This window comes from Myodes glareolus, chromosome 9, assembly GCF_982192425.1.
Source record: "Myodes glareolus chromosome 9, mMyoGla1.1, whole genome shotgun sequence".
Taxonomy (NCBI): domain Eukaryota; kingdom Metazoa; phylum Chordata; class Mammalia; order Rodentia; family Cricetidae; genus Myodes; species Myodes glareolus.
In genome coordinates this window covers 93534395-93555706 of record NC_142034.1, presented here as the reverse complement: position 1 = coordinate 93555706, position 21312 = coordinate 93534395, and the positions used below count along the sequence as shown (strand labels likewise).

Below are 21312 nucleotides of genomic sequence, written 5' to 3'. Positions count from 1 at the left end.
TTCCCAAACGACTCCAGCTTGTGTCAAGCTGACATAAAATTAGTCAGTGCACTGGCTGGAGAGATGTCTTAAGATGGTTAAGAGCACTGGCTCTTAACCTGAGTTCAATTCCCAGCACCCACATGGTGACTCACAACCATTTATAATGAGATCTGGTGACCTCTTCTGGCCTGCAGGCATACATGTAGACAGAACACTGTGTCTATAATAAATAAATAAAGTCTTTTAAAACAAAACAAAACAAAACCAGCCAGCACACAAAGATCCCCTCAAGTTCCAAGGCTATAGACTGGGGATATGTAGTGGTAACACACCATCTCTGAGTTCAAGGCCAGCCTGGTCTACAGAGGGATTTCCAGAACAGCTGAAGCTACACAAAGAAACCCTCTTTCAAAAAACAAAGAAAGAGAAAGACAGTCTCAAGCGAATAAACAAGACCGAAGAAAACCATGAGTTTTTGAAGAGACTTCTCCAGATAACTAGAAACACTTTTAAAAAACTTGACTAAGCGGAGCTGGGTGGTGGTGGCACAGGCCTTTAATCCCAGTACTCAGGAGGGAGAGGCAGGTAGATCTCTGAGTTTGAAGCTAGCCTGGTCTACAGAGCAAGTTCCAGGACAGCCAGGACTATACAGAGAAACCTTGTCTCAGAAAAACTAAAACCAAACCAAAACATACAAACAAAAATCTTGACTAGTCAACAGCCTGGTGGCTCAGCAGGTGAAGGTTCTTGACTCCAAACAAGACAAGCATAGTTCAGTCCCCGAGCCCCATGCAGTGCAAGGTAGAAACTCCTGGAAATTATCCTCTGACTTCTACACAAACAGGTGCACATGCACCACCATGCGCAATAAATAAAATGAATTGTCATTAAAAAAAAAATGACAGGCCCTGTAATACAAAGCAAAGACAACTAACCACACTGGTTACGAGGTGCTAATAGAGAAAATGACATCATTTGCGCAAATCTGATGTCTATTTTAACAGCAACCTAAAAGCAATGTGTGTTTATTCCTGAACTTAACTTGAAAGTGAGACAGGTAGGTTAAATACTGGGAGGTTTCCAACACAGAATGTGCTCATTTGCAGTTCTGCTTTTCTCAATATAAAAATAGCTCCCTGTATCACCAGGCAGGGACACCCCACGCCAATTGCCTGCGAGGATGAACTGATCAGGCACTGTAAGGATAAAACACTGTCTTACATGGAAAAAGGCCACTCCAAGGGCCCGGAAAGAGGCAAATCACATTGGAGAACCCATCTACATTCAGGTGCTGAAAGGTCCCCAGCTGTCCCTGTCCTTCAACAGAACCAAGCTATGAAGCAGTCAGTGCTTGCCTTAAAATAGCAAATGGGGTTTCTCTTACCAACAGAACCTGAAACACAGCTAAAGGCCTCATCCAACACCTCCTTTAAGTCTTCACTTTTAAAGTTACATCTTGTGTGTGCCACAGCACCATGTGAAAGTCGGAGACTTTAAGGAATTGGTTATCTCCTTATACCATCTGGGCCCTGGAGATCAAATTCAGTTTGTCAGGCTTAGCAAGTACCTTTACCCACTGAGCTACCTTACCACCCTATCTCTGCCTTTCGTTCTAGCTCCAGGGGACCCATGCCCCTCTAGCCTTTAGTGATAGCTTCATGCACACGACACACAGACAGACAAATACATGCACACATACGGAGACAGACAGGCAGATACAGAGATAGAAATAGAGATATGCAGCTGTATCTTTTAGGGGCTGCTGCTCTTCCAGAGGATCTGGAATCAGTTCCCAGGCCCCACAGCACTCACATAGTGGTTCACAAGCATCTGTAACTCCAGGACATCCAGCACCCTGTTCTGGCCTCCACAGACACCAGGCACACACTTAACGCACAGACAAGGAAGGCAAAACATAAGTAATAAAAATATTTCCTGTTAAAAGGGAGAAAAGGCACCATGTACTAACATAAAATTTAGGTTTAAACAGAGGCCAGGAGGTACAAATAACTAAGCAGTTAGTCAAATCCCCATCTATCTTGGCCCCATCATGGTTTTAGCTCAGCTCCTCCAGGGTGGTCTACTCCTGACAAACTGTTAGTCTCTAGAGGGACACTGATTACTTCTGCTCAAGGGTTCAGACAATTGCTCCTCAAGGACAACAGCCCTTGTTGGGGGAGAGGGGAACCAAGACTCTGTTCTTGCTGAAATCCAAGGTGACTGCAGGTTTAAAGCGATGACTTGCTCGCTGTGCCTTCAAGCTTAAAGGGGGATGGACAAGTTGGACAGACACTCCTTAAATGATTAACCTGCCTAACCCGAGGAAGCAATGAGGTGACCCAAAGTAAAACAAAGACAAAACAAAGGCAGAGACTGTCAGGCTTTCTACTGACAAGCCCAGTGACAAAGAAAAGAAGTTCTCATGGCTCCCTGACTATCTTAGCCTGCTGCCACCCACTGCAGAAGCCCACAGAGGTATCCTGAGACTCTGGGGAAGGGAAGCAAGAAGCAGACTGCCCACCAGGGCAGAGTCCATCAGCTCCTTTAGATAACCACACCCCTTGTGAGTTAGGGAAGGCTCCAAAGAGGGGAGAAAATACTTTCTCTGAGTCAAAGCTCATGCAGCCACTCAAATCTTAACATTTTAAAATCACATTATTTATTCACTTGAGGGGTTGCAGGCGCCGCAGAGAGTGTGGAGGCCAGAGGACAACTTGCTGGAGTCAGTTATCTCCACCCACAGCCTGAGTCCCGTCCACCCATTGCCTTTATCTACTTACTGAGCCGTCTCACTAGCTCCCAAAAGTTTGTACTGAGAACGCTTTGAACTAACTGAGCCTACACTACACAGGGGCAGAACCCTGCCCAGCAACTCCATCTGCAGGACAGGACTGTGAGACGGTGTCCCCAGGGAACCGAATGAAGCCATGGGACACAATTCTGGTTCAGCAACAAAGGTTCCATACCCAGCCACCTAGACCCATGACTCTTTTATCCCTGTAGACCAGGCCACCTATGGACAATATGACAGAGAACTAGCTTAGAGTCCCTCACATGTAGGATACAGTTCAATATCAGGCTAGTGAGATGGCTCAGTGAGTGAGGCACTTGTCATACTGCCTGATGACCCGAGTCCAGTGCCCAACACGACATGAAGGAAGAAGGAAAAAACTGACTCCAGAGTTGTCCTCTGCCCTACACACACGCCACAGGCCACACATCGCCACAAACCTAACATATACAATAATATTATTATTTATTTATTTATTTTACATGCTGGCTGAAGTTTCCCTTCCCAGCTCCCCTCCCCACTCCCCTTTGTTCCCACCCCCAGATCCACTCCTCCTATGTTTAGGAAAGGGCAGGTCTCCCATGAGTATCAACAAAACATGGTATATCAAGTTGCAGTAAGACTAAGCAACCCTCCATGTACTAAGGCTGGGCCCAGGCTGCTCACAACCATTTCTAACTTCAGTTCCAGGTATGCCTCCCTCTTCTGGCCTCCTCAGGTGCTGCACACATATGGTGCAGAGACATACATAAATCACACATACATAAGACATACATAAATGCAGGTAAATCATCTATGCATATTAAAATAATGATATATAATAAATAGTAAGAGTCAGGCATGGTGGTGCATGCTTGTAATCTCAGCACTTTGAGAAGCAGAGGCAGGTGGATCTCTGTGAGATCAAGGCCAGACTGGTCTACAAAGGAAGTTTCAGGACAGCCAGGACTATACAGTCCTGTCCCAAAAAACAAAACAACAATAATAATAAAATTATTTTAATATGAAACTCAACCCCTCTCACAAAGTGTCCTGGTCCCAAAGCTGTCCTCTGACAAACCAGCAACAGGTTCCATATCACAACCTGTGCTAAGACCCACTAAAGAGGAGAACCCAACATCTGTTCCAAGTTCAAGCATCCCGACTTGGTATGTAGCTCAGTGGAAGAGCACTTGCCTAGCACGCACGAGGGCCTGTGCTCCATCTCTAGTGCGGCAAAAACAACTAAGTTCAAGCACTCCCAAATCTTTAAGAATGAGGTTTTTCTTCAGAGAAAAAAAGGTCTAAAGGTATCCCCTTGTTTGCCCTCAAAATTGTCTAGGGCAGAGACAAGGCCCTCAAGTCCTACAGAATCCTCAGCCAGCCAAGAAGTAGCACTATGGACTGGGCCTAGACTGGCTGCACCACTGAATAAGAACTGTAAAGGCAAAGCCGAGTGTTGTTCGATGTGTCCTGTAGGTGATCTGATATATCAAGCTCAGGAACCTCTGGCTTTGGATGAACAGGGCCCGGCTCAGGGTAGACTTCAATGGATAAAGAAACCAAAGGTCTGGGTTAAATCTGTAATTCCTACTACCATCTCCACTCCCAAAACCTACCAGTAGGAAGAGTGACTATATTAGACAAGCCTCAAACAGAAATCCCAGTTGAAGAGGCAGCATGGATTGTCCCCAGGTGTGGGAGCAGCCAGGTACTCAAGTCTGCAGCTCAGAGGACCAGCACCAACTGTGGTCTATACCCAGTGCATGGTGGGATTTATACCCGTGACATGAGTCTGTAGTAGTAGGTACAGGGGTCACTTTATTGCTATTATAGGGTATTTCAAGTAATTTATTTTCACCAACTGCCTATACATGGCCCTGTAAAATTTGTCAGGAGTCTACCAGAGGTAGTGCAGAGGGTGGTGTGTCCGTTCTCAGTGAAATCTCAGTGACCATGCTTAGCTGTGCATGCTCAACACTTACTGGCTTCATTAAGAGTAAATACTAGTTGACAGGGCTAACAAGTTACTGAATCACGAGAAGTTTAATTCAGAAAAACTGAGCCCAGGCAGATGTTCCGTGGTTCTGGAGAGAAGAGGAGGAGAGCGCAACGCAGGTCCACAGAGCTGAACACGAGCTGGCACTAGGAATGCCTCTCCATACTTGCAGTGTGCTGTGCCTCTGGTCCAAACTCAAGATTACAGCACAGCATCACCAGGGTGATTCTCCTGGGCGGAGGCTGGGGCTCAGCTGTCACTGTGCTCACTTAGCATGCATGAGACCCTGGGTTTGCATCCCCAGAATTATATAAACAGGGTGTGGTTGCCAACACCTATAATCCTAGAGCTTGGGGCACGGAGGCAGGAAGTTACTTTCGGGGTTATTTCCACTACACAGGAAGTTGGAGGCCAGCCTGAAATATATGGGACCCTTGGAGAGAAAGGGCTAGGAATAGTGAGTTTCATTCCCATGAAGGACAAAAGACTCTATCTGTGATATCCCTTATGAGATACACCCTTGACCTCACCAAAGCCAACAGTAAGAAACTGACAGCAAAGCAAAGATACCTCTTTCGGTCAAATGAAATTCTCTTTAGAAATCTGGGTACTGACAAAATCTAAAAGAATAACCACGGTGATTTCACTGCTGTAGGAGGAAAGAAGAAAGCAAAAGTTCCGAAGGTCCCAGGTGTGCTGAGTCTGCAGACTGGCTTCTTCTCTGTTCCCAATTTGGTGGAAAGCATCCCTAGCATGGAATCTTAAGCTTCTAAGTCACTCACATCAAATCTTTCACAACAAGAGGAATGCCAGGTATGGTGGGGCAAACCTTTAATCCCAGCAGGTGGATCTATGTGAGTTCAAGGCCAGCCTTATCTATGTAGTGAGTTCCAGAACAGTCAGGGTTGCACAGTGAGACCCTGTCTCTAAATAAACAAAAAATAAAAATAAAGAGGAATACAGACTTGGTATTCCACAAAGACTTTAAATGCCTTCCAACTTGTGAAAATGTCTACCAGTTTACCAAGTAAAATAACTGGCAATTTACCAGAAAATAAAATAAAGGCAGCTGTCTGCTCACATATAGAGGCAGGTAAATAAGGCCCCTTAGGTCAGCCTAAGCTGATCTTAGATTCTCTATATAGTGGTCAAGGATAACCTTGAGTTTCTGACCCTATATCCCACTCCTAAGTGCTGGGTGCAGGCCTGTGCCACCAAGCACCTAGCACATGCCTTGTTAGCCTTTCCACTTAATAAAAATTATGCATGGCATGGTGGTGCAACACCTTTAATCTCAGCACTCTGGAAGCAGAGGCGGGTGGATCTCTGTAATTCAGGGGCAGCTTGGTCTACAATAGTGAGTTAGGGCCTGATCTCTGTAGCAAGCAGGGTTTTCTACAGGACCAATGGGCCCAGAGCTGCAGAAAAGCTTTCGTAAGGAGTTCACAAGAAACACTTCTGCCACTGCCAGCACCACTGCCACAGGCCAAGACCAAGCTGGGGGACACGACACTGCCAACCGTGGCCATCAGCGGTTTGGGCAATAGGAGACTGCCTTACAGAAGAGAAAACAAGGTGGGGTTTCTGGAGACAGTGAGTAGCACGGGAGGCAGAGAGAAGTGCCACCCATCCTAGTGTCACTGTGTGAGGAGACAATGTATGTTCATTATTCTTTGGATTTCAGCAGGACTTCCTGACCCATGCTACTGAGGATGTTCCAATCCCTATAACTGTCCATCCATCACATCTCTGACCTGTTGACTCTTCTCTAGTTGCAGGACAAGAAGGACCTGGATACTGCAGGATGTCTTCATTCCACAGCCTGTGCCCAGCTCTCCCGAAAGAGTCCTACCTGTAGGTCCCTCCTGGCCCCACTCCTCTCTGTCACTCAGGCTCTCCAGCTGTAGCACCAGGAACTGACCACCTGACCATCTGCCCTGTCCATTTCTTACCTTTCCAAACTATGCCACCTGGTGAAACCCCAAATCCCATTAGCTGTCCTCTACTTACACCCTAAGGTGGTTCCTCCAGTCGCTCTCAGAATGGACCCACAGCCTCTGCATGGCAACAGCTCCCTCAAACTTACTACCCTGCACTTCTACAGAGACACACACAGCTCTAGGCTCACCACCACGGAAGGCTCCTTCCCCTCACTCTTGCCTTACTAATATACTACTTGGCTGCAGAATGTAAGCTCAGAAGTTGCCTCAAGGGCGTGATTGTGCATGCTGAGATTCCAAGTGCTGTGGAGGTGAGACAAGGGGTCAGAAGTTCACCACCGACTCAGCTACATGGAAGCGCGGATGTAGGAAGAACTACACAAGACCCTTTCTTTCACCTCAGAAATAAAAAGCAAGGCACTTGCTTCCTGCAGAAAGAAGCTTTTGTAAGTAGGTCAGGTTCCCAGTTATACAACCTCCAGATTACCTCCACCTTCCAGACTTACACATGGGCTGCCTACTGCCTAGAGAAGGGGACCTGGGCCGTCCTACTCACAAACCTCCACAGGACACTGCCTAATGCCCAGCAGACACAAAAACATTAAGCAAAGGAAAGAGCAGCTGTGGAACTGGTAACCCAGGCCCGTCTATTCCCAACGTCAGAGAGACTTACGAGTTTGTTGCCTTAAATATAATATCCACAAGCCAGGTGGTGATGATGCACACCTTTGATCCCAGTACTTCAGAGGAAGAGACAGGCAAATCCCTGTGAGTTTGAGGCCAGCCTGGTCTATAGAGCGAGTTCCAGCACAGTCAAGACTACATTGAGAAACCCTGTCTCAAAAACAAAACAACAAAAACTTCATTCATTTTGTAGATAGAAGAATGGCTCTTGCGCAATATATGTAAAAGGACACGTAAAGGACCTCAGAGACACCTGCTGTATCACAGCTCCATACAGAGCAGCTCATGCAGAGAGGCCAGGCCAGGTGGCACAGTTCTGCAGCCATCCACACTGGGGAAGCAGGTACAGCAGCCAGCCTCAGGCGGGAGCCACCCAAGAAGCTTGTTCTCAAGCTTTTTTGGGGGGGATGGTACATTCCCCAAAAGTGCAGCCTCAGTAGTTCCTCCTGGACTCTGCTTGGGGACTTAGATTTACCTTGCGTTCCTGGTCCTGTACCACTGCGTCAGTCTGGATCTCAGAATGAGTTTGCTGAGATCCTGAGTCCAGATCCTGGGTTCTCCTTGGGAGCACCCCTAGTTGTCTTGAGCCTCTTTCTCTCTCTCTCTTTTTTAATTTTTTAAAGTTTACTTTCTTACCCTGCCACAGTTCCCCCTCCCACCTTAACCCCAGCCTCACACTCAAGAGATCTGCCTGCCTCTGCTTCCCAAGTGCTGGGATTAAAGGCATGTGCCACCACACCCGGCTCCTGCCCGGTTTTTAAAAAATCATCCAACAGCAGTCTTTACAATATTTTTTTTTATAAAAGTGCCATTTACAGGGATAGGGATGTAGCTCAGTTGGTAGAGACCTTGCCTAACACACACAATCCTAGGTTTGCTCCCCAGCACCACATAAACCAGACATGGATGGTAGAAGCAAATGAATCAAAAGTCCAAGGTTATTCTCAGTTACAGAGTACATCTGAGGCCAGCTAGGGCTATCTGTCACCCTGTTTGTCAGAAAGAAAGAAAGAAAGAAAGAAAGAAAGAAAGAAAGAAAGAAAGAAAGAAAGAAAGAAAGAAAGAAAGAAAGAAAGAAAGAAAGAGAGAGAAGCTATAAAGCCATTCATGCTAACGTATGGGGGAGGTCGATTTGTGTGTTTGCTTTTGCAGTATTAAGAACTGATGCACTCTATGTAAGCACCATTCACATCTATCTTCCCCAGTTGAACTCTACCCCCCATAAACCACCCCATTCCAACCTCAAACCCCTCCAGGAATCCCTCACAAGCTATCCTACTGGGTCTCTACAATTGGCTGCTCTGGTTACCTCCCAGACGAAGAATTCTATAGGATAGTCCTTATGCTCACAGACCAACCTACATTTTCTTCTCCACCAGCAGATCCTAGAAATCACTTCCCAGGACTGGGTCTGTAGCTCAGTGGGCAGAGCGCTTGCCTAGCATGGAGCCTTGACACCATGTAAACGGACATGGACATGGTCATATGTGCCTGAAATGCCAGCACTCAGAAGCAGAGGCAGGTGGATCAGAAGTTCAAGTTCATATCCTCAACTACGTAACAAGGCTGAGATCAACTGGGCTAGATGAGACCCTGCCTCCAAAAATAAGCAAATCACCTCAGATTGTACTGCTGCTCTTGCGAAGGATCTGAGTTCAGTTCCCACCTGTGTCAGGTTGCTTGTAACCATCTATAACTCCAGCCCCCAAGAGAATTTGACCCCTCTAACTTCTGTGGGCAAGACACATACAAACATTTTTTTTAAAAAAAAAAAAGTAAATCTTAAAAGGGGAAGTTGAGAGATGGCTCAGTGATTCAGAGTATTAATGGGGAGGGAGCGGGGGTAGCCAGGTGGGCATGGCACAGGCTTTCATCCCAGGACTCGGGAGGCAGAGGCAAGTGTATCTCTGTGAGTTCGAGGATAGTCTGGTTTACAAAGCCAGTTCTAGGACAGCCAGGGTTACACAGAGTAAGCCTGTCTTGGGGTTGGACCAGAGTTAGATTCCTAGTACCAGTGTCAGGTGGCTCATAACAACTGCAGCTCTCACTCCAGGGATACCCTATGCCTCAGGCCTTGAGCACGAGCACTTACATGCATTAACTACACACAGACTTAACACATATACACATATAATTAAAAACAATATCAATCTTTAAAACAATTTTTCAAAAAACAAAAGGTAAATACACTGAACAAAGGCAGTCTGACCCATGAGTTGTGTGTGACTCGGGATAGCTATGAAGGCAGCCAACAGAATTGTAAACTTATTCTAAACATCGAGAGGTAGGTTTTCTGGGTTTTTTGTTTTGTTTTGTGGGTGGGGAGGGTTGTTTGTTAACTCAATTGCATGGTTCTGGAGTGAATTCTGTAGATGAGAACATAGTGTCACAATGACAACAGGCTGGGGACAGCTTGGGAATGCTGGGAGAGGATGGAGCTCTGTGGTAAGAACACTGTTTTCACATGTGAGATCCTGAGTTCCACCCAGCTGCAGAGACAACTAACCGAAAGATCCGAAGTTCCTCCACTAGCATAATCAGGATCAAACTCAACAGGGCCCAAGAGCATCAAGAATCCATTGAGAAACCACAGTGATCCAAGCCTTGGGAGGCTGAGGGCAGTGTGGGCTGCACAGTGAGAGCCTGTGCAGAGGAGAAGCAGAAAGCCAGCTATTCTCCGTTCTCTCCCCCAAAACCTGAGCTGTAAGTGAGAAAGATGATATTCCTTCTGGTGTTCCGAGACAGGGCTTCTCTGTGTAGCTCTGGCTGTCCTGGAACTCTCTTTGTACACCAGGCTGGTCTCGAACTCACAGAGATCCACCTGCCTCTATCTCTGCCTCCTGTCACCACTGCCAGCAAGAAAGATGATCTTCTTGTTTGGTTTTCTTTTTTTTGTTTGTTTGTTTGTTTGGTTTTCTTTAGAGAAAATTTTAATCTTACTAATCAAGTGGACTTTTGTTCACTTTTATTGGTGCTGAGTTAGTAAAATTAAAATTACCATTTAACTTTAAAAAGTATGAGTAATCAGCTTACTGGCAGACTGCTTAATGTAACCTAAACAACAGTTACAAAGTTCTCATGTGAACAATGTTCCACTTATTAGGTCAATGACTTATAGAGGGGAAGGATTTCACATCTGCCTTTACAAGCCTGAAAAGGTGTGTGTACACATGGGCCTCTGTGTAGGAGAATAAGTCAGGAGGTGATATATCTCAGCAAAATATAAGCAAAAAAAGATGAGATGGCAAGGCATGGTAACACATGCCTGTGATTATTATAGCATATATATGCAAATATACATATATATATACTAACTACTAACATATATGTGTATTATATGTATTATATTTTATAATACATATTGGGAGGCAGAGGCAGGGGGCTCAGTAGTTCAAAATATCCATACACATAAAATAATAAGCAAAATTTAAACAAACACAGTTTGTTTAAACAAACTAGACATCAGTAAACTTCAGTTTCAAAAAAAATGAAAAAATTTGACATGGTAGCACATGCTATAAAGATTTGCATTGATACAGATCTTGGTTTATTAATACAAATTTGAGGTCAATTTTTTATACAGTATATATATTTCTGCTCTTGATTAAGGTATTGTATTTGTGCAGCTTATTTTAAAATATAATGCATAATTAAGAAATATAGGTTAAAAGATAGTCATCCATAATAGTCAAGCTTATAGTCATGTTAGTTAGGTTTTCTAGATATATAAAGATGTATTTCGATTAGGCAGGTATTCTTCAAATCTTTCGGACACCTTCAGAATGTGGCATTTAAAATGTTTTACGAAGTTAGGACTTTTCATGACAGTGAGACACATTTGCTCCTGGCAGCACCAATCTACTTCAAGAGGATGATGGGCATCAAAGAGGCTCCTTATGGCGTTGGTTAGCCATGTGGGCAAGAAACTGGCTTTGCCTGGACTGCTTAATGCTATACTGTATGAACTAGATATGCAGGACCCACAGAGAAATGACTGCTAAACTTGACTAAAGGTGAGACAGTCCTTCGGGGTTCCTGCTACACAAAAGAGTCTGCCAGACATTCTGCAGGACACAGAAGAAAGTGACTGACAAACTGCCAATATAGGTGGAACTGTCTTTGAAATTGAAAAGTTGCTGGATACTATGGGACTGTAGGCTGAAGACTGGATGCCCTCAACATTACAAAAGAACTTTTAGTGACTATCCAGACAGTGAGATGTCTCTGTCATTTCTAGAGTTTTGGAAGTTGTTTACAGTGCACTTTCTATTTACTTAAGTAATATATCATTCTGAAGTCTTTTTTTTAAAGATTTATTTATTCATTATGTATACAGCATTCTGCAGTACAGAAGAGGGCACCAGATCTTACTACAGGTGGCTGTGAGCTACCATGTGGTTGCTGAGAACTGAACTCGGGACCTCTGGAACAGCAGGAAGTGCTCTTAACCGCTGAGCCATTTCTCCAGCCCACTTCTGGAGTCTTTGATGAAGTTGAAGAATAGTTATTATTAGTTTTCCTTCGTTATGATAAAAGATAAAGTAGATATAAATATTGTGACTGTAATTCTTGCTTGATAACTGTTTTTGTTATATGTAATTTTACTTTGTTTAAGTTAAACCTTCCTTTTTATTTAAATAGAAAAGGAGAGGTGACATGGGATTTCCCTCTGTATGTTGTGATTACTGCTGATTAATAAAGAAACTGCTTTGGACCTATAGCAAGGCAGAACTTAGCTAGGCGGGGAAAACTAAACTGAATGCTGGGAGGAAGAAGGTGGAGTCAGAGAGAATCCATGGAGCTGCCACCAGAGACAGATGTCAAACCTTGCTGGTAAGCCACAACCATATGGCAATACATAGATTAATGGAAATGGGTTAAAATAAGATGCAAAAGCTAGCCAATAAGAAGTTAGAGCTAATAGGCCAAGTAGTGACTTAATTAATACAGTTTCTGTGTGGTTATTTTGGGAGTCTGGGTGGCCAAGAAACAAACAGTGGCCTCCTACAACAGACACATGCCTCTTCTAGCACTCACGAGGATCATGAGCTCAAGGTCAGCAATCTACAGAGAGATAGGGTCTCACAACTCTAAAAATAAAGGTAAATTTTAATTTAAAAAATTTAGAAAGGAAATGTGCTAACATGTAATAATCTCAGGGTAGGAGATACTGATCACACATTCTGTTATCGTTAGGGGTCTCTTTCCCTTTGGTGGGTACTGAAACAGGGTTGCACTCTAAGGCTGGCCTTGAACTCACATCAGTTTTCCTGCCTTAGCCTCCTTAAGGTTGGTATTAGAGAAAAAGGTTACCACACTTGGCTTCTGTATTACTTATTTTAAAGACATATTTATTATTTTTAATTAAGTGTCTGTGTGTGGGTATATGTGTGTGTGTGTGTGTTCCAGTACCTGTAAAGGCCAAAGGCATTGCACCTCCTTGAGCTGGAGTTAACAGGCAGTTGTGAGCCTGGGTATTGGGAACTAAACCTGGGTCTTCTGCAGTAGTATATGTGTTTAACAAGTGAATAATCTCTCCAGGCCCATATAATAATTTTTATTTTGTTGTTTAATTTTTATTTATTGGATTTTTTTGAGACACTTTCTCTGTGTCGCCCTAGATACACTGGCTGTCCTGGAACTTGCTCTGTAGACCAGGCTGGCCTCAAATTCGGAGATCCACCTGCCTCTGCCTGCCAAGTGCTGGGATTAAAAGCATGTGACACCACCACTCTGCAATTTTTATTTTTATTTTAATTATTTATACAATGTAGCCCTTGTTGGAATGTAACTTACTATGTAGACCAGTTTGGCCTCAACTCACCAAGAGCTGCTCGCCTCTGCCTCCTGAGTGCTGAGATTAAAGTTCTGAACCACCATGCCCAAATGGTCTTATATTTTACACCACTGTTTTCCTGTGCTTTGTTTAATAATAAGCATGTGTTACTTTTAGAATACAAAACAGTTCTTTTTTTAGATGCTAACAAAGCTATCTGTTATCCAAGAACAAACAGGAACTTCATCTGATTTTAGCAATTCAGTCAACAGGGATCCAGAAGTACACACTCCCGCAAACTCTCGTACACAGTCACTCACACACACAGCCCGCTCCAACACACAAATACTTCCACACATATCCAAGCTCATGCATGCCCATTTTCTTTCTTTCTTTCCTTCTGGGACAGGATCTCACTATGTAGCCCGACTGACGTAGAACATGCTATATAGCCAAGGCTGGCCTCAAATTCACAGAAATCCATCTGCCTCTGTCTCCTAAATATAGGATTAAAGTTATGTGCCACCAAGTCAGATCACACATGCCCATTTTCATTCCAACACAAAGCTAGGTCAGAGACCAGAAAGAACAGGGGAGTAATTAAGCATAATACCAACTATCTCTAAGAACTTCCAAATGCCCAAGGGCAAAAGTGCAGGAACAAGAACCAGGAACACTGTGCAGAAGAAATAAGTTCACTTCTGCATCCTCTGCAAGTGCTATGGAGGGCAGTCCATGACTTCCAAAATCAGAGTACTCATGGTTCCAACCAGTAGTGTTTTCTGGAAAGGATCAGTGGCCCTTAAAAAGTAAATGTTGAAGGTGTGGTGGCGCACACCTTTAATACCAGCACTTGGGAGGCAGGGGCAAGTGAATCTCTGTGAATTGGAGGCCAGTCTGGTCTACAGAGCAAGTTCTAGGACAGCTAGGACTGTTAAACAGAGAAACCCTGTCTCAAGAAGAAAAAAAAAAAAAAGTAAATGCTGAGAGCCGGGTGGTGGTGGTGCACACCTTTAATCTCAGCACTTGGGAGGCATAGGCAGGTGGATCTCTGTAAATTCAAGGCTAGCCTGGTCTACAGGGTGAGTTCCAGGACGTCAGGGCTGTTACAGAGAGAAACCCTGTCTCAAAAAGCCTAAATAAATAAATAAGAGAAAGAGAGAGAGAGAGAGAGAGAGAGAGAGAGAGAGAGAGAGAGAGCGCGAGCGTGCACTATGAAACTAGACATTCTACCATGCCCCTTCCCCCTTCTTCCACCTTCAGACTGTTGAGAATGACACTGGATGGTTTTACACCACACCTGATATGCCACCAGGTGAGGTAATAAGATCCACACAGACCATGACAGAGAGGGACATGACAGTCATCTCTATTATAAATGGGAGTGCTCTATAAAAAATTCAGACAACCTGCTTAATAATTGAAAACACTATCTTCATAAACATATTACATAAAAGACACTGAAGCCCAGTTCGGTGGTTAACATTCAGAATCCCAGCACTTGGGAGGTGGAGGCAGGCAGATTAGGGGCTCAAGGTTACCCTCCACAGCACAGAGGGTAGTGAAAAAGTTCAGTAGTAGGTCGGGTGCCTACCGCCAAGCCTGAGGCCTGACAACAAATACAGAAGTTAACCAAACTCCTGAAAGCTGTCCCCTGACCCTCACACAAGTCTAAGCATTCCTGTTCATTCACACCCAAAATAAATGTAAAAAAGAAAAAGAAACCTTAGTTTAAGTTAGGCCTAGGTTAGGCTAGGAGGTGTGCGCCTTTAATTCTAGCACCTGGAAGGCAGAGATAAGTAAACCCTGAGTTAACCGGCCAGTCAAGGCTACAGAGTGAGACCCAGTGTCACCAAAAAACCACCTCAATTTTTTAGATAAATACAGAATCATTTACAGATAACAATTACAAAGCGTCAGCAATCTGCGTTGAAAGGTGGAGGGGCTGGAGAGCTGACTCAGTGATTGAGGGCTTGCTGCCTTTCTAGAGACTGTTCACGTTCCAGCACCCAAGCCAAGCGGCTCACAGCCTCCTGTAGGTCCAGCTTTGCAGGCAGGCCCCTGCCGAGTATTCTCACACAGACACATAAAAAGTAATAAAATAAATCCTTTAAATGTTCACAGATGAGTTAGCTCCTGAAACCACTGGGACTTGAGAGCTCTAGGGCCATCACTCACCAGCTCTCTCTACTATGTATATTCAAGATTTTTTTCATCTTAAAAATTTCAAAATACATATATATTGTGGGAATGCTTCGTTTCTCTAAACTTCTGCACTACTGGTTAATATTCCTGTCTTTGCTCCTCTATAATGTATTCAGCATGTCTGAGCCATGAGGGCTACCGGCCTCATCTTACACTGACAAAAAGATTCCTTTCTGTATTATCTCCTGCAAACAGTAAGACCACTCACAGAACGAAAAAACAACCCCAGGAGGCTAAGTCAACCAACATCTCTTCCTCTTGAGCTACTAAAAAGCAAAAGGACCTAGGAGATTTCCTCCACTCTCTATGCCAGCAAATCCTTGGCCATCAGGGCTTCCCAAACTGCAAATTCCACCAGGAACTGTCCGAGCAGAGAATTGCGACCCATTTCTAGTCTGTATTCAAGATTGTGTGGTACTGGGAGTAGTGACTCCCTCTGGAGGCAGAGGCAGGAGGGCCTCTATGAGTTTGAGGTCAGCCTGATCTATATAGTGAGTTCCAGGCTAGCCAGAATTGCACAGTGAGGCCCTCTGAGGAAGAAGCTTAAGGCCAGGGGCAATAAGTGTAGCCAAGTTTTCCCCAAAGTACTCAAGTTGGAGAGGTAATGACCAAAGACATTTCTCAACAATAACTGTGTGTAATTCACTAAACTAAGATGCGGCAGAAATATCCCCAACCATTACATCTAGAGTCGTCTGTGGGTTAAGAGCTGAAAAAGAGACTCTCCAGTCCAGTCGTAGTGAGGCCTGGGGAAGCTACACAGCCTTTCCCAGCTTCCAACCTGTGGAGGAAGGGTGAAAAGGGCCTGCCTAATTACCACCTCAGAGGACTACAGCAATGATACCATGAAAACGTAATAGCAGAGTCAGGGCATGGTACAGAGCAAATGCAGCTCTGGCCTGGCTCGGTAAGCTGGCTCTGGAGGCAAGAGTATGTTTAAAGACACAGCACACCAGTAAACAACTGCCAAGCACTGGAAAGACTTCTGGCCAGGAAGAAGGAAAGTACTATAAGAACCAAGCAGCTCCATGGATAAAGGCCAGCGGGAGCGCTCACCGGTGAAGCCTGGCAGAAGCTGGCTGGCCCAGGTGTCAGCTGAGTTAACCAGGGCCCAGTGCTTTCCAACTGTTCCAAAGATGTTGCAAACAGAGGTTTTAACATTATGACTAATAGAAATCTATCAATTTTGCTTTTTTCTTCCTCTAGGCTTTTGGAGAAAGTCTTGTTATGTATCTAGGTTGACCTCAATTTTGACATCCTCCTGCTTTAGCCTCCTGAATGCTGGGTGCCACCACACCCTGCTTATTTTTAGCGTTTTTCTTAAAGACCATTAAGCTCACCGAGTGGTGGTGGCGCACACCTTTAATCCCAGCACTCGGGAGGCAGAGGCAGATGGATCTCTGTGAGTTTGAGGCCAGCCTGCTCTACAAGAAACCCTGTCTCAAAACACCAAAAAAAAAAAAAAAAAAAAAAAATTAAGCTCAAACATGCAAATGTACTTGAACACCCACTTAACAAATGTTTGCATGTGTGAAAAATGAATAACATGAAGATGAACAGATGAAAATTTCAGAGACTTCCAACCAATAAGTAAGATAAAAGGAAACATATAACCTAACTGATGTCTTTTCAGAGACTTCCAACCAATAAATAAAATAAAGGAGAACATGTAACCTAGCTGATGTCTTCTAGGTTACTAGCAGAGCAAACAGCCCTGCTGTCATCTTCAGCCAACACAAAGTGCTGAAGGGGACAGCCAGGGCTTGGTCTCAGAACCAGCTTCCCCCAAGAACGGGCAGTAAATGTGTGAGACCTTTGCACATGAACTGCACCTGTCACCTTTCCACACATCTCTCCCTCTCCACTCCCGTAAGAGAGGAGGCCCTGAGAGCTCTGCTAGCTCTGGCACTTGTCATGAAGCTCCTGGGCTCATTTCTCTCTTTTTCTTGATCATGGTGCAGAACTAACTCTTGTGTACTCTGGTGTGTGCAGGCATGCATGTGTGTGTGTTGAAACAGGATCTTACTCTGAAGACCAACTTAGTCTTGAACTCACTATGCAGACTAAGCTAGTCTTCAGCTTGCAGCAATGCTGTCTTAGCCTTCTAAATGCTGGGGTGACAAGCATGCACCATCACGCCCAGCTTAAGATTTATTTTTGTGCGTGTTGATTTTGTCACTTTACTGCAGAGCAGAAATCCTTTAGGTGGTTCAAAGGACTGAGCTCCAGGCCCCGAGCTTGAAGTAGATGCTTTTTCCACTGATCTACATCTCCAGCAATTTTTTATTCCTAAGTCCTTCTGGCTTCTAATTGCACTGTCTCTCAAACAAACCCGAGTACAACAAACAGGATACACAGTAAACTACTCAAGAGGCATCTACAAGTCTGGCCTCTGATGTCCTAACAAGGGTGGCAGAAGCGACGCACTGAAGACGGTTTCCCACACCCGGTTCTAGGAAATAAGTAGCAAGAGTAACGCTATAGGAGGGGACGCCTGACTACTGGATATACCTTCCTCTAAAAGGGAAGAATTCCAGAAAACTACCCTAAATAGAAATTAGCAAAATACCTCTCCCTACCAGAACCGTACCTGCTCCGCCCCGTAGACCGTAGCGAACTGGATAAAATCCTCGATGCGGACGAAGCCATCCCCATCCCTGTCCAGGGCGTCGAACACCGTCCTGAGGCGCGCACCCTCCTCCTGGGCTGTCCCGGGCTCGCTGGACAGCGACAACGCCGGGCCTGGGTCCGAGGGTGGCCCGGGACATGCCTGAAGCAGCTCGCCCTCGGAGGGCAAAGGCTCTAGGGGTAAGCCCCGCGTAGGGCGGCAGTCTTCCAGCTCCCCCGGCCAGCTGCACGGGACTTTGGGCTTCTCTGGCTCTTTAAACTGGAGACATGGAACTCTGGGTTCCTCTCGCTCCTCCGGCCAGAAGCAGGGCGCATCCGGCTCCTCCTGCCAGCACAGCGTTGCGTTCTGCTCCTCCGGCCAGAGGCACAGCACCTGGGGCTCCTCCGACCAACAACGAGATGCGTCGGACTCCTCTGGTTCATTGCCCCAGAAACACGGTGAGCTGGGTGCATCGGGCTCCTCGGGCCAGCAACGAGGTGCATCGGATTCCTCCGGATCCTTGACCAAGAGGCACGGTACATCGGGTTTCCCCGGCCACAGGTGGGGAGCGTCAGGCTCCTCTGTCTCCTTGGCCAAGAGGCACCCTGTGTTCACCTCCTGAGAACAGCAGTAAGGGGCGTCTGGCTCTTCCAACTCCTCGACCAAGAAGGACGGTGCATCGGGCTCCTGGGGCCAGCAGGGAAGGGCGTCAGGCTCTTCCAGTTCCTCTGCCAAGAGGCACGGTGAGTTGGATTCCTCCCACTCCTTAGTCAAAAGGCTCGGTACGTCGGGCTCTTGGGGCCAGGAGCAAGGGGCGTCGGATTCCTCCAGCTCCTTGGCCAAGGGGCATTGAGCGTCTGACTCCTGAGGCCAGCAGCGAGGGGCTTCAGATTGTTCCAGCTCCTTGGCCAAGTGACACTGTCCGTCTGGCTCCTGGGGCCAGCAGCAAGGGGCGTCGGGTTCCTCTAGCTCCTTGGCCAAGTGGCACTGTGCATCTGGCTCCTGGGCCCAACAGCAAAGGGCGTCGGGTTCCTCCAGGTCCTTGGCCAAGGGGCACTGAGTGTCTGACTCCTGAGGCCAGCAGCAAGGGGCGTCGGGTTCCTCCAGGTCCTTGGCCAAGGGGCACTGAGTGTCTGACTCCTGAGGCCAGCAGCGAGGGGCGTCGGATTGTTCCAGCTCCTTGGCCAAGTGACACTGTGCATCTGGATCCTGGGGCCAGTAGCGAGGGGCGTCGGGTTCCTCTAGCTCCTTGGCCAAGTGGCACTGTGCGTCTGACTCCTGGGGCCAACAGTGAGGGGCATCGGATTGTTCCAGCTCCTTGACCAAGTGGCACTGTGCGCCTGACTCCTGGGGTCGGCAGCGAGGGGCGTCGGGTTCTTCCAGCTCCTTGGCCAAGGGGCACTGAGTGTCTGACTCCTGGGACCAGCTGCGAGGGGCGTCGGGTTCCTCTAGCTCCTTGGCCAAGTGGCACTGTGTGTCTGACTCCTGGGGCCAATAGTGAGGGGCATCGGATTGTTCCAGCTCCTTGACCAAGTGGCACTGTGCGTCTGACTCCTGGGGTCGGCAGCGAGGGGTGTCGGGTTCTTCCAGCTCCTTGACCAAGTGGCAGGATACGTCGGGCTCCTGAGACCAACAGCGAGGGGCGTTGGGCGCTTTGACCCAGCGACTAGGAGCGTCAGGCTCCTCTACCTCTTCGGGCCAGCAGATTGGCGCGTTGGGTCCCTCTGGCCACCGCTGAAGCTGGGCGTGTTCCTCGGGCTCATCTGACCAGCCGCGAGGAGCGTCGGGCCCCAACGGCCCCTTGACCCCGCGCTGGGGCCCAGACGCCGGCTCGTCGTGGTCCGACAGGGAGGTCGGCTGGCTCAGCTCCATGATCCGGCGCCGGCTAAACTAGGGATGATGTGAGCGGCGCGGGAGGCAGACAAAGGCGCTCAGGGCGCGGCGGCGGGCGCGGGCATCCCCGCGGCGACGCGGGCGGGCGCGCGCGGGGCGCCCGGGCTGCTGGGGCTGGCGCTCGGGCCCTGCTCCGCCTTCGCCCATCTTCGCTACGCGCCTTAGCGGCTCCCGGCCCCGCAGCGCGGCTGGCGCGGGCCCATGTCGGCGGCGCGGCCCGGACGACGTGAGGACCCGGCGGCGGGGAGCGGACAGTAGGAGACAGGTACCAGCCGGGCAGCAGAGGATGAAGCCTGAGCGCCGGAGCTTAGGGACCCAGTGAGGGACGCCGGCGCCGGCGCTGACCCGCCCTCCGTCGCGCGTGACGTCAGTACGTCCTGTGGTCTGACCACGCCCCCATGAGTTTCTATAAAGGCAGGTTCGAAGCAGACGCTGTTTAGGGGTGATGCTGTTCTTTCTCCCCCATTTGGGAGGTTTGTATGATTTGCGCGGGTGTAGCGAGCGAAGCGTGATGTCGCGGGAAGAGGCGCGTGAGGATAGGCTTTGGGAAACTACTGCTGAACAGGAAACCAAACATGCCCATAACCGAGAGAAGCCGCTAGTCTCTCCTGTGTGACTCCTTCTCTAGCTGGTAGCTCAGAACAGAACACCAATGGGCAGGCTACCAAGCAGAGGCACTGGAGCGCTCTGACGTTGCGCCAGGTGAGGAGTTGCCCAAAGTCAGACAAGGCTAGGATCTGAAGGGCTCGCACATTCCTCCACGGGAGCGAACTGTGAAGTGTGGAGGCACAGATTTTGTTTTTCTTTGATTTGTTGTTTGGTAGCTTTTTGGAACAGGAACTCATGTAGCTCAAGCTACACTTGATCCTCCTGCCTTGGATTACAGACTGACTCCACCCGCTCAGCGCAGGTTTTTAAATTTGATATCCAGTGCTGATCGTCAGCTTGTCATCCAATATCCTTGTCATCAGAGGTCACGGTCAGGAGTGCAGCACAGTAGACTAGGCCTGTTGGGATCAGATGAGGTGCATCCAGGCAATAATAGCAAAGAGAAAGTATTGAACCAGTTTTTGCATTCGTGGGTACCATAGATAAGAATGGTTTCATAAGCAGCTTTGGCAAAAGCTGAAAACTGAGTTCTCTTTCTAGGTGTACAGCCGTCCAGACTTCTGAGTCATCCCCCATGGCAAAATTCCCAGCACATGATAGGAGGCTTTGTGCATCTGGCTTTAGGAAAAAGAATGTGATATGGTCCCCTCTCCAAACCATAGTCTCATTTTCTTGTAAGAACTGTATGCTTTTGTAAGGAAAATTGCATTAAAAAAAATAGAGTCACTTCCGTCTAATGCAAGGACTGGAAATAGCCTTTGGCCAGCTAACACCCTCAGAGGCGGTTCCAGTAAGTGCCAGCCTTTCTATTTAGGGATGTTATGGTAAGGATCCATCTGTCCTTTG

The 21312-nt window shown here is 47.0% G+C and overlaps 1 protein-coding gene across 4 annotated transcripts in view; it reads right to left on the bottom strand.

Annotated features, from left to right (window-relative positions):
• Rab11fip3 (RAB11 family interacting protein 3) overlaps positions 1 to 19974 on the bottom strand; it is an 83717-nt gene extending 63743 nt beyond the window's left edge. For all 4 annotated transcript variants that reach the window (XM_087910735.1, XM_087910736.1, XM_087910737.1 and 1 more), the window contains exon 1: positions 17947 to 19974. In XM_087910735.1, the coding sequence (XP_087766861.1) occupies positions 17947 to 19836 (1890 nt within the window). In that variant the 5' untranslated portion in view covers positions 19837 to 19974. The remainder of the gene's footprint in view (positions 1 to 17946) is intronic.
• Between the last annotated feature and the right edge of the window lie 1338 nt (positions 19975 to 21312).